At 44.1% G+C, this 13,288-nt stretch overlaps 2 protein-coding genes across 2 annotated transcripts in view; both read right to left on the minus strand.

The window, feature by feature from the left end:
- LOC122544009 (zinc finger protein 91-like) overlaps positions 1-13,288 on the minus strand; it is a 61,968-nt gene that overhangs the window by 8,915 nt on the left and 39,765 nt on the right. The gene's annotated exons all lie outside the window — the stretch shown is intronic.
- LOC122543895 (zinc finger protein 239-like) lies at positions 3,559-6,666 on the minus strand. Its single transcript, XM_043682765.1, has one exon. It carries the CDS (start codon positions 5,730-5,732, stop codon positions 4,791-4,793), a length of 942 nt encoding a protein of 313 aa, XP_043538700.1. The 5' UTR covers positions 5,733-6,666; the 3' UTR covers positions 3,559-4,790.

A 13,288-nucleotide genomic window follows, 5' to 3' on the forward strand; every position in this document is an offset into this window, starting at 1 on the left:
TGTGGTGTGTCCCAATACATGTGTGCTCATAATGTAATACATGTGTGCTCATAATGTAACACATGTATTGGGCCAAGCAGTGGAATGTGGTGTGTCCCAATACATGTGTGCTCATAATGTAATACATGTGTGCTCATAATGTAACACATGTATTGGGCCAAGCAGTGGAATGTGGTGTGTCCCAATACATGTGTGCTCATAATGTAATACATGTGTGCTCATAATGTAACACATGTATTGGGCCAAGCAGTGGAATGTGGTGAAAGGGTTAAAATTGTGTCCCAATACATGTGTGAATCTAACCGGAATGGAGGTGTTGCTTAGTCCCGTGTGAATCTTATTACACACCTTCCCGTGTGAATCTTCTTATCTGTATGTAACCAGAATGGAATGTGTTTTTTAGCCTTGCTCTGCTCTAACCGAAAATGGAAGGTGTCGCTTAGTCCCGTGTGAATCTTGTTATACACCTTCCCGTGTGAATCTTCTTATCTGTATGTAACCAGAATGGAATGTGTTTTTTAGCCTTGCTCTGCTGTTCACATGAATGTTTATATCTGGAAAAGAGTATATCAGCTGGAAAAGTCTCCAGTTCGGTGAGTCTGCTCCGGGGTTACGTTTAACCGCCGAGCGTGGGTTGTTGGCAACCGCTCTACGAGAACTGACGGCTCCCAGTTCCGGTAACATGTAGAGTGAGTATAAGCCAGACCCGTTGTAAGTATGGGACCTGGTTGTGGCGACGCTGCGGGGAATAAAATGCTCATATTCTAGCAGACTCGTCTCTTGGTCGTTTGTTCTGTGTCAGACTACTCTCCTACGAACCTGACCTTGAGAATTTTTTAAAACAGTCTGAGAATATGTCCTCTGGAACTAAATTTTCTGACCAGGAGAAAGAATATCTCCACATCTACCCTGTCAAACTCCAAAGAACATTACACGTTTCAACAAGGTCACTTCTCATTCTGCTGAATTCCAATGAGTAGAAGTCCTACTCAAACTCTCCTCATAAGAAAGGTAGTGTCTGCTGACACCCGCAACTATGGCCAACTGCATGTGCGCTAATTTGGGAATACACACAATTCCCTGGAAATTAGAAGTGAGGACAGGGTTTGGGGAGAGAAGTGAGGATGGGGACTGGACTGCATTTCCCTGTACTTGTTTAAGTGTGCATCTTCAGTGAGCCTCTGGATGAAGCACTGCTGCTGTTTCCTGCTTTCTATTTATATGTTTGGGTTTCCTTGGGTTGGTGACGTCATTTTCTATGATGAGGTCATTTTCTGTTCTTTTTCTCAGGGGGTGGTAAATGGGATCCAAGTCAATGTGTTTGTTGATAAGAGTTCCGGTTGGATGCCATCCTTCTAGGAATTCTCGTGCATGTCTCTGTTTTGCTTGTCCTAGAATGGGTGTGTTGTCCCAGTCGAAGTGGGGAAGGAAAATCACCGATAGTGTCTTCAAAAAGAATGGATACCTAATGAACATAGTCTGCCGATTTCTCAGCAACAAACCCAAACAAGCAGACAAAGCGTGTCCAGAAACCCTAGCCACTCTCCCCTACATCAAAGACATTTTGGAAATGACTGCCAGACTACTCAGACCCTTTGGTATCATAGCAGCCCACCAACACACTAAAACAGCAGCTAATTAACTTGAAATACCCTATACAGCCAAAACTAATGTCATTTACAAAATACTGTGCGAGAACTGTAACAAACACTACATTGGACAAACAAGCAGAATACTAGCCTCCAGGATACATGAACATCAACTAGCCACAAATTGACATGACCCTCTCTCACTAGTATCCTTACATACAGATAAGGAAGGACACCACTTTGACTGGGAGAACACACCCATTCTAGGACAAGCCAAACAGAGACATGCACGAGAATTCCTAGAAGCATGGCATTCCAACCTGAACTCTATCAACAAACACATTGACTTGGATCCCATTTACCACCGCCTGAGAAAAAGAACAGAAAATGAGATCATAGGAAATGATATCACCAACCCAAGGAAACCTAAACATATAAATATAAATCAGGAAACACCAGCAGTGCCTCAATAGGAGGCTCACTGAAGATGGTACCTAGTATGGTGACGAAATATCTGAAAATGAATCTTACAGCTCAGCGAGCAAACCTACATCCATCCGAAGATAAAACCCATCATATTCTTCAGCCCCATTAGTTCCCCTAGTACTTTCTTTTTGATGATAATTACTTTGGTTCTTCCATTCCTCCTTTAGTTCCTCAATTATTTAGTATTCTTGGAATGCTATTAACGTCCTCCACTGTGAAGACTTATGAATAATATTTGTTCAAATCCTCTCCAAATTCCTGGCTGCCCATGATTATTTCACCAACCTCATTCTCCAAATGATCTACAGTCACTGTGGCCTCTCACTTCCTTGTCAAATATTTAAAGAAGCTCTTACTGTCTGTAGTGGTGCTACTTGCTAGTAACAGCCTACATCGTGTTTTTTTTTCTTCTTTACTTTTTTTTGCTCATCATTTTTTGGTTTTTAAACTTCCCCAAACTTCCAGTTTACATTTGCCACATTGTATATGTTTTCTTTCAATTTGATACCAGTGGTCTTCCATCTTCCCAATACAGAAGAGCCACCCACCAACGCACCCTCCACTCCCAGCACCTTCACTTTCCGCCGCAACAGGTGTAAAATCTGCACCCCACATCTCTGTCTGAGGCCCTAAAAGATCCCACCAGGTCTGACAGAGATTTGCCTGCCCATCCAAACACCTCATCTGCTCTGTCCATTGCTCTCGATTTGGTCTCCTCTACATCGGGGAGACAGGACGCCAAATCACGAAACATTCCAGAGAACATCTCCTGGACACACGCACCAAACAACACCACCACCCTGTGGCTGACCACATCAACTCCCTTTCCCACTCCACCAAGGATATGTAACTCCTGGGCCGCCTCCACCACAAAATCCAATCCACCTGAGGCCTGGAGGAAGAACACCTGATCTTCCGCCTTTGGACCCTCCAACCACTCGGCATCAATGTCGACTTCACTAGATTCCAAATCTCCCCCCCAACATCCCAGATCCAACCCTTCAACTCGGCACCTCCTTCCAACCTATCCTCTCCACCCTCCCCTCTAACCTATCACCGTCAAGCCCCTCCTGCAAGTACCTATCATCTTCCCATCGATCTTTCCCCCGAGCCCCACCCCTACCCTCCTATTTATCTCTCAGCCTACCCCACTCCCCCCGACATTCCTGATGAAGGGCTTATGCCTGAAATGTTGACTCTCCTGCTCTTTGGATGCTGCCTGACCTGCTGTGCTTGTCCCAGGGACAGGACAGGTTGGGATACCTCTGATGGGGGCGGTTTGTTCAATAACTGACGTTGCTGGTCCAGGGACAGAGCACGTTGCGATGGCACAGGATTGGGGTTCATTCAGTGTCTGACCTTGAGCAGTCCTCACAACTCATCATCTGCAGGAACAATTCTGCACTCAGAAAGAGTTCAAAGAAAGGACTGCTTCAAGTCTCTGCCACCTGTATCCTGCAGCAATCCACATACAAAGAGCAGCTAAACGCATTATATTTATTTTCCAATTGTTTTACAGTGATTCACCACAGTCATGACAGCTTACTGTCAATCTCATATTTGAAAGTGAGTTCCAATTGTGGGGCGGATTGAGGTGACGTTTATTGCGATTTACAGGTCAGTTACAGCATCCAGCAAAAAAGGCAAAAAGGCACACAAAAAGCTTCAGAATGTCTTAACTTATACACTTCAAGCTCAGAGCGCATATGCTCCCCCTTTGATTACTATTGGTCAGCTGAGCCAAGTTGTCCCTCTGGAATTGGCTCTCTTGTACAGCATCTTATACAATTGAAGCTTGCTTCAGCAAAACGACAAAGCAGTAGTCAGGCTTGTAGTCCACCCCTGTCCTTCATGATGTTTTCCAAACTCTTATCTCCCTTCTTGAGCCTTTTCACAATGGATAGCGTATTCAAGTAACATTTGCCAGCTGTTAACTACCAATTAGATAAATTTCTCACTACAGGGAATATGAAGTGTGGCATGGTGGCTCAGTGGTGAACACTGCAGCCTCACAGCACCAGAGACCTGGGTTCAATTCCACCCTCGGGTGGCAGTCTGTGTGGAGATTGCACATTTCCCCTGTTTATGTGAGTTCTTTCGGGTGCTCCAGTTACCTCAGGGTTTATAAAAGAATATTGATTTTTGATTCAATTTACTTTCTGTACCTATGATTTATTTCTCCCGGTTAGGTCTGAAACTGCTTTGAATCCTTTCCTTTCATTTGGAATCTATATCTAAAATTATTGATTAAACAACTAGTTAGTGTGGGATGTTCTTAATGATGTCTTATGTGTCAGCTGCAACTTGAGCTGCTATTGTTATCCAATGTGAAATGTTATTATCTAGGTCTTGTGTCTCAACAGTTACTGCTGACCTTGAGCTTACAGAATTTCCCAAACACTCTGTCAGCCATGTTCTGCTGCATTAGTCATGGCAGCCCTAACACTTACATTTAATGGAAGTAAGCCTTTCAGAAAATAATCCTTAACCCTCCATCTTTATCATATCTAGAATATTAAATCCCACTTCAGGTGTCGGGATGTTTACCACCAGCAGGATCTGACTGTCTAAATAAATCCAGTTCAATCTGGTTAGGATTATCAGTCGTAGCAGAAGAATCCAAACTTCATGTGTCAAAAGTTGAACAAGCTGATGTTTCAGCAGGGTGGCTGAATTATTGAATTCCTTCTCAAACACAAAACAGGTGAATGGTTTCTAACCCGTGTGAACGAGCTGATGCGCTCTCAAGCGGGAGGAATGAGTAAACCCCTTTCCACATTCAGGACATTTAATAGGTTTCTCTTCCTTGTGAATCCACTGATGTTTCACCAGGTTAGTGTGCTGACTGAATCCCTTCCCACACTCCGAGCAGGTGAATGGCTTCTCCCCGGTGTGAATGCGTTGGTGTGCCCGCAGGTGGTATGACTGCTTAAACCTCTTTCCACAATCAGAGCACTCGAATGGTTTCTCATCAGTGTGAATGACCTCATGTTTCCGCAGGCCAGATGAATTTTTGAATCCCTTCCCACACAAGGAGCAGGTGAATGGTCTCTCGCCAACGTGAACTCGCTGGTGTGACAGGAGTTCGGATGAAGATTTGAATCTCTTTCTACAGGATGTGCAGCTGAAAGGCCTCTCCTTAGTGTGAATTCGCTGGTGTACTACCAGGTTAGCTGACTGAGTGAATCCTTTCCCACACACTGAGCAGGTAAATGGCTTCTCCCCTGTGTGAGTACGTTGGTGTATCATCAGGATGGAGGACTGAGTGAATCCTTTCCCACACACAGAGCAGGTGAACGGTCTCTCCCCAGTATGAAGTCGCTGGTGTGCAGAGAGAGTGAAAGACTGTCTGAATCTTTTCCCACAATAAGTGCAGGTAAATGGCCTCTCCTCAGTGTGAACTCTCTGGTGTAACATGAGGTTGGCTGACTTAGAAAATCCCCTCCCACATACGGAGCATATGAATGGCTTCTCCCCAGTGTGAGTGCGTCGATGAATTTCCAGCAGGGATGGATAATTGAATCCTTTACCACAATCCTCACATTTCCATGGTTTATCTGCACTGTCAGCCACATTGTGACTGCGTTGATGATATTCCAAACGGGATCGGTAAATGAAGGCTTTACCGCAGTCATCACATTTCCATGGTTTCTCCATGCTGCCGCTGTCCTTGTGTCTCTCCAGTTTGAGCAATCAATCAAAGCCTTGTTCACATGCAGAATGTGTTAACAATTTCTCCCACTGCAAAATGGAGTGATGTATTTTCAGAGTGTATAGCAAGTGGAGGGTTCACCACAGTCAGGGCACAGGAACACTCTCAATCCTGTGTGTTGGCATTTTTCCCATTCAGAACGATATTTGAAATCTTTTCCCAAAGATAAACACAGAGCAGTCAGTTGTTAAGTTCTATGGAGCATTTGTTTTCCTCTTATATTTTCACAGAGCCTTTGAATCCAAATCTATAGCACCACCTCGTCACTCTACTTCCAGGTGAGCGCTTTCCTCTCCGTGTTTGGATCTCCAGCTCTCATGTTCAGATCTCCCCTGATCACAGACCCGGAAGCTCAGCTCAGTCAGTTACCTCACCAAGATGGCCGCCGATTTGGCCTGCACTTCCCCCAAAATGGCGGACGGCCCGTTTCCCGGGCAACCCTGGCCCATCCCCAAAATGGCGGACCCCCGCGAGCCTGGGTGACTTTGCCCCACCCCCAAAAGGCGGACGGCTCGTTGCCTGGGTAACCCTGTTCCACCTCCACCCAAGGGAGGAAACCCGGCCCTGACTCCCGCTCACAAGGTGGCGTTCAGTGAGCACGGTCCCATCGGGAAGGACCCGCCCGCAGGGCAAGCACGGGAGACCGTAAACTGTTATTCAGAGCCGTAGGCCTCAATGGCCGCGGTCTCCTTTCCTACCCTGCCTCACAATCTTCTTCCGCCGCCCGAATCGTCCGCGCTTCTTCAGACTGTCCCCATGACTGGGACTGAGCATGCTCAGAGCACTGCCCGCTCCCGCACCTGCGCACTGGGCTCCCTTACCCACTGATAGGGGGCTTTCTGCACCACAGAGGGGTCTAGGTAAATAATCTGCCATTGGTCTCCTATCATCACTGATATGCAACCTTAGCAGTGTGATGCATTCTGGCTATATAACATTGACATTGAATTGGTGACTAGTAGTTAATGATTCCACATATCACCAAAGTCAAACCCAAAAGCCTAAAACAAAATACAGTTAGAGACAAAAAAACTGTGCATTCTGGAATCTAAAGTACACAGGTAGGAGGCTGAGAGCCAGGCAGTATCAGTAGGTGGAGAAGTCAACGTTCTTCAGGACTCGGTTTGGGTGGAATGGGGTACTGCCGATAAAGGGAGAAGTGACAGAGGGTTTTGGGTGAGGAGAGGGTGGTGAGATAGTGATAGGTGAACACAGGTAGAGGGCACCGCCTAAGTGGGAGGAATGAATCCAGTTGATAGCTATAACGTAAGGTCAGTTAATACCCATTTATATTCCCTTCCCATTCCCTCTCCAACATAACCATTCTTGGTGTCCTCCACTGCCACAGTGAATCAGACTACAAATTGGAGGAACAAAATCTCACCTTCTGCCTGGGTAACCTACAGCTCAGAGGACCTGATAGAGGTTTATAAAATCATGAGGGGCATAGATAGTTAAGTAGACAAGGTATTTTCCTTGGGGTGGCAAAGTCCAGAATTAGAGGGCATAGGTTTAGGGTGAGAGGGGAAAGATTTAAAAGGGACCCTAAGGGGCAACTTTTTCACACAAAGAGTGGTGTGTGTATGGAATGAGCTGCCAGAAGTGGTGGAGGGTGGTACAATTACAACATTGAAAAGGCATCTGGATGATTGTATGAATATGAAGGGTTTAGGGGGATATAGGCCAAGTGTGGCAAACGGGACTAGACTAGGTTAGGATATCTGTTTGGCATGGACGAGTTGGACTGAAGGGTCTGTTTCCATGCTGTACATCTCTATGACTCAACATTGAGTTCTCCAATTTCAATTTCCTTCCCATCCCCCGTCTCCCTTTCCAGCCCCTCCTCCTCCTTTCCTCTGACCAGCCCTTCCTTTCCATTATCAACCAGATTCATTCCTTCCATCGACCAACTAGGCAGGTACCCTCTACCTGTATTCATCTATCACTACCTCACCACTCCCCCCTTTATCTGTAGCTCCCCTTACCCCCAGTCCTCAAGAAGGGTTATACCCGAAACATTGACTTCTGTATCTCCTGATGCTGCCTGGATTGCTGTGTTCTTCCAGCCTCCTGCTCATCTAAAACAAAATATAAGCACTGAAATTATGTAAAAGCCCAAATGTGTAGGCCCTTCTGCCTGTTCATCCTGCAATTCACCTGTACCTCCTCTGACCAAATTGGAAAAGAGGCAGAAGTGGAAATTTCCAAGTATCTGTGCTGGCACCACTGTTCTAATTGTGAATAGCTAAATATTAAGATGAACAATAGAAACCAAAGTGGGAGTGTATGTTTAAAACGAGAAGGAATGCAGAATAATACAAGAAGATTTGAGAAAAAATGCAGACTGGATAGTGAATTAGCAAATGAACTTCAGTGGTAATATGCTATGATGTACTTTGGTTAGAAAACTGATGAAAATCATTCTACACCTTACAGTAATAAGTCCATTACTGGTGTAAAAGAGAAAAAAATCTCTGTAGACAAGTTAATAATTAATTGCAAACACAGTCACAAGCCAACAAATCACTTTTTTAAAATCACATTTATTTCCGGAGATACAATATTCAGAACTAGTGAAGTTAGGCTCATGTTTGCATGGTCCTGAGGTACAATTCATGCTTTAAAAAGGGACAAAAAATTAGAACATAACCAGGAGCAGGAGTAGACCATCTGTCCCTTTCAGCCAGTTCCACCCTTCAGTAAGATCGTTGCTGATCTTTTCGTGGCCTACTTCCACTTACCCACCCTCTCACCATGACCCTTAATTCCATTACTGTTTAAAAAATTATCTACCTTAGCCTTAAAAGCATTCAATGAGGAAGCCTCAACAACTTCGCTGGGCAGGGAATTCCACAGATTCGCAACCATTTGGGTGAAAAAGTTCCTCAATGCTAAATCTGCTGCCCCTAATTTTGAGGCTATGCTCTCTCATTCTAGTTTTACCCACCAGTGGAAGCATCCTCTCTGCTTTTATCTTATCTATTCCCTTCATAATTTTTATGTTTCTATAAGATCCCCCTTTATTCTTTTAAATTACAATGAATATAACCCCAGTCGACTCAGTATCTTCCCATAAGCCAACCGTCTCAGTGTGGAATCAACCTGGTGCACCCACTGCAGTGTCAGTACATCCTTTCTCAAGTAAGGAGACCAAAACTGCAAGCAGTACTCCAGGTGTGGCCTCACCTGCACCTTATACAGCTGTACCATAACCTCCCTGCTTTTAAACTCAAACCTTTTAGCATGGAGGAGAAAATTCCATTTTTCTTAATTACCTACTGCACCTGTAGACCAAGCTTCATTGATTCATGCACAAGGACACCCAGGTCCCTCTGCATAGCAGCATGCTGCAATTTTTTACTGTTCGAATAAAACTCCTTTTTACTGTAATTCCTATTGAAATGGATGGCTTCACATTTACTAATATTGTACTTCATCTGCCAGACCTTTGCCCGCTCACTTAAACTATCTATGTCCCTTTGTAAAGTTTCATAGTCCTCTGCACACTTTGCTTTACCACTTTGTCATCTATAAACTTTGACATACTACAGATGGTCCCCAACTCCAAATCATCTATGTAAATTGTAAACAATTGCAGTTCCAACACTGATCTCTGAGGCACACCACGAGTTACTGATCACCAACCAGAAATTACTTATTCCCGTTCTTTGCTTCCTGTTAGTTATCCAATCCTCTAACCATGCTAATACATTAGTCATAACGCTGTGTACCTTTGTCTTATGAAGCAGCCTTTTCTGCAGCACCTTGTCGAATACCTTTTGGAAATCCAAACCCTTAACACTATGGCACTCCCAGTCTATGTTTGGAAAGTTAAAATTCCCTACCATGATCACTGTATTATTCTCACAGATAACTGCGATCTCCTTACGAATTTGTTTCACAATTTCCCGCTAACTATTGAGCTGTCTACAGTACAAAGTAAGGTGATCATCTCTTTCTTATCTCGCAGTTCCACCCAAATAACTTCCCTGGACATATGCCCACGAATATCCTCCCTAAATACTGCTACAATGTTATCTCTATTCAAAATGTAACTCTCTCTCCTGTCTCGCCCCCTTTCGATCCTTCCTGTAGCATCTATAGGAACATTAAGCTGCCTGCCTATCCATCCCTGAGCCATCTTTCTGTAATTGCTATGATATCCCAGTCCCATGTTCCTCACCATGCCCTGAGTTCATCTGCCTTACTTGTTAGGCCTCTTGCATTGAAATAAATGCAGTTTTATTTATCTCTACTTTGTTCCTGCCCGCCTTGAGTGCTTGACTCACACTTTTACCCAACTGTACCATTCTCAGACAGATCTCTTTCTTCACTATCTCCCTGGGATTCCCCCCCTCTTTTAGTTGTTTAAATTCTCCCAAGCAGCTCTAGCAATTCTCCCTGGCAGTACTGTATATTAATCCTCTTCCAATTCAGGTGCAATCTGTCATTCTTGCATAGGTCACTTCTACCCTGAAAGAGACTCCAATGATGCAAAACTGTGAATCCTTCTCTCCTGCATTAGCTCTTTAGCCACACATTTAGCTGCTCTATCCTCCTATTCCTACCCTAGTACAAAGTGCCAGGAATAATCTAGATATTACTACTCTCGAGGACCTACTTTTTAAATTCCTGCCTAACTTCCTGTATTCTCTCCTCAGAATCTCGTCCTTTTCCCTTCCTGCATTGTTAGTTCCAATGTGTACAATGGCCTGCTGCTGGTCCCTCTTACCTTTGAGAATATTCTGCATCATCTCCGAGATATCTATGACCCTAGCTTTAGGGAGGCAATACACCATTCTGATGTCTCACTGTTGGCCGCAGAAACATCTGTCTGTACCTCTGACCAGAGAGTCCCCTACCAGAATGGATTGCTTGGAACATGGCATAATCTTCATTACATTAGACTCGGTCTCAATACCAGAAACCTGGCTGTCAGTGCTACATTCCCCTGAGGGTCCATCAACCCCTACACTTTCCAAAACAGCACACTTGTTTGAGATGGGGATAGCCACAGGAGACTCCTGCAATACCTGCCTCCCTCTCCTACCTTTCCTGGAGGTCACTCATCTAACTGACTGTTCCATCAGTTTATCTCCTTCCATGCAACCACCATCCATCACACCCCTTAGCTCCTGTAAATTCCTCATTGCCTCCAAGGTGCCGATTTGAAAGGACTCACAACCAAACACACTTCCTGCAGACATATTCATCAGTAACACTGAAACTCTCCCTAATCTCCCACATCCAACAGGAAGACCACATCACTCTACTAAAGACCATCTTTTCACCTTAGTAATCTACAAACCCAGAAAATAGCACTGTCTTACTGAACTAAAAAATACTGTTCCAGGCTAGCTCAATACCTATGTTTTTTATATTTTTAACGTTTAATCAAGACACAGTTCTCAATAACAACATAATAAAAAAACCCACTTCTCACTATTGTAGATTTACAAAAGAAAAACAGTAAGGTTACACGTTAAAAAGCCACTTAGCTGCTCCTCTGCTGTAAGCTCCCACATACAGGTTTCTCCAAGGTCAGCTGTGAATTACACTGTTTGTTTATTTTTCTTAGAACAAACTCTGATTTCCAGAGATACTTGAAACAAGCCAGCAAAGGCAGCAGTTGTGCAGATTACTGCTGGGTCAGACAGCAGTGTAGGTTTTTTTTTGTTTGAATCACTTCCCGTATGGTCACTGCCTTTATTTGTCTTCCTCCTTTTAAAAGTGCTATTGTTTTGATCTTTTCTTCCAAAACAATCCAAGAATTTATACAACAGTAATTATTGTTCCTAGAACTCGAGGAAATCAGTTCCAACGGTGAAAATGCCTCAAAAAGGAGCAACCCTCACAGCCACAATTCTTTTCACATCCTCCATCTTGGATTGCCCAGAATCCTATGCTGCAATGAAGCGTCTGTTTATTCTACATTAGTAATTATAAATCTAATCATTACCCAACGGTCACTCTATTTCAGCTTGACCATGTACATACATCTGCTTCCTTTTCTGCCTTATCATGTTCTGTCTGGTTTTGCTCCAGTGAACTTCCTATGGTCAAATTCAATTGTGAAATTGCCCAGCCAGTCTCTTAATCGAGAATGGTATCTGCTCTCAAAGTTTCTTATCATGGGCCTTCAGAGTATCCGCAAAGGCCAATTCTCAACCTGCAAATCTTTGAGCATGTGAGCCAGGGTGACAATGTGGTAGCGAATCTAAACTGGAGGATTATTATCTTTGCCATCATTCTGCCTCATCATGAATACATTATGACACAAAGTGTGATGCAGCTAATGCTGCAAATGTGTTGCTGGAAAAGCGCAGCAGGATTCCTGAAGAAGGGCTCATGCGCGAAACGTCGATTCTCTTGCTCCTTGGATGCTGTCTGACCTGCTGCGCTTTTCCAGCAACACATTTTCAGCTCTGATCTCCAGCATCTGCAGTCCTTACTTTCTCCTCCGTGATGCAGCTAATGACAATTTGTCACCATTGTGAATATTTATCAGTCAGTGCATTGAGTATAGGACTTTGGAGGTCATGTTGCAGCTGTACACAGGACATTAGATTCCCGGCAGTGTGGAAACAGGCCCTTTGGCCCAACCAGTCCACACTGACCCTCTGAAGAGTAACCCACCCTCTGACTAATGCACCTAACACTATGGACCTGGCCAATCCACCATCTTTGGACTGTGGGAGGAAACCGGAGCAAATCCACACACACATGGGAAGAATGTGCAAACTCCACACAGACGGTCACCCAAGGCAGGAATGGAACCTAGGATCCTGGTGCTGTGAGGCAGCAGTGCTAACCACTGAACCACCATGCCGCCCCATTAGTTAGGCCACTTTTGGAACACTGCCTTCAATTCTGGTCTCTCTGCTCTAAGAAAAGTGTTGTGAATTTTGAAAAAGTTCAGAAAAGATTGAGAAGGATGTTGTAAGGGTTGGAGTCATGATTTGGAGATGCCGGTGTTGGACTGGGGTGTACAAAATTAAAAATCACACAACACCAGGTTATAGTCCAACAGGTTTAATTGGAAGCACACTAGCTTTCGGAGCGACGCTCCTTCATCAGGTGATAGTAGAGGGCTCAATCCTAACACAGAATTTACAGCAAAAATTTACAGTGTGATGTAACTGAAATTATATATTGAAAAATTGATTGTCTGTTAAGCCTTTCATCTGTTAGAACACAGTGATAGTTTCACTTCTTTCATGTGTAAATCACAAAACCTTTTTTTTAAAAAAGATTCATTTACATCACACTGTAAATTTTTACTATAAATTCTGTGTTAGGATTGAGCCCTCCACTATCACCTGATGAAGGAGTGTCGCTCCGAAAGCTAGTGTGCTTCCAATTAAACCTATTGGACTATAACCTGGTGTTGTGTGATTTTTAACTTTGTAAGGGTTGGAGGATTTGAGCTATAGGGAGAGGCTGAATAGGCTGGGGCTGTTTTCCCTGGGGTGTCGAAGGCTGAGGGTGACCTGACAGAAGT

The sequence above is a fragment of the Chiloscyllium plagiosum genome, chromosome 45 (assembly GCF_004010195.1).
Source record: "Chiloscyllium plagiosum isolate BGI_BamShark_2017 chromosome 45, ASM401019v2, whole genome shotgun sequence".
NCBI lineage: Eukaryota > Metazoa > Chordata > Chondrichthyes > Orectolobiformes > Hemiscylliidae > Chiloscyllium > Chiloscyllium plagiosum.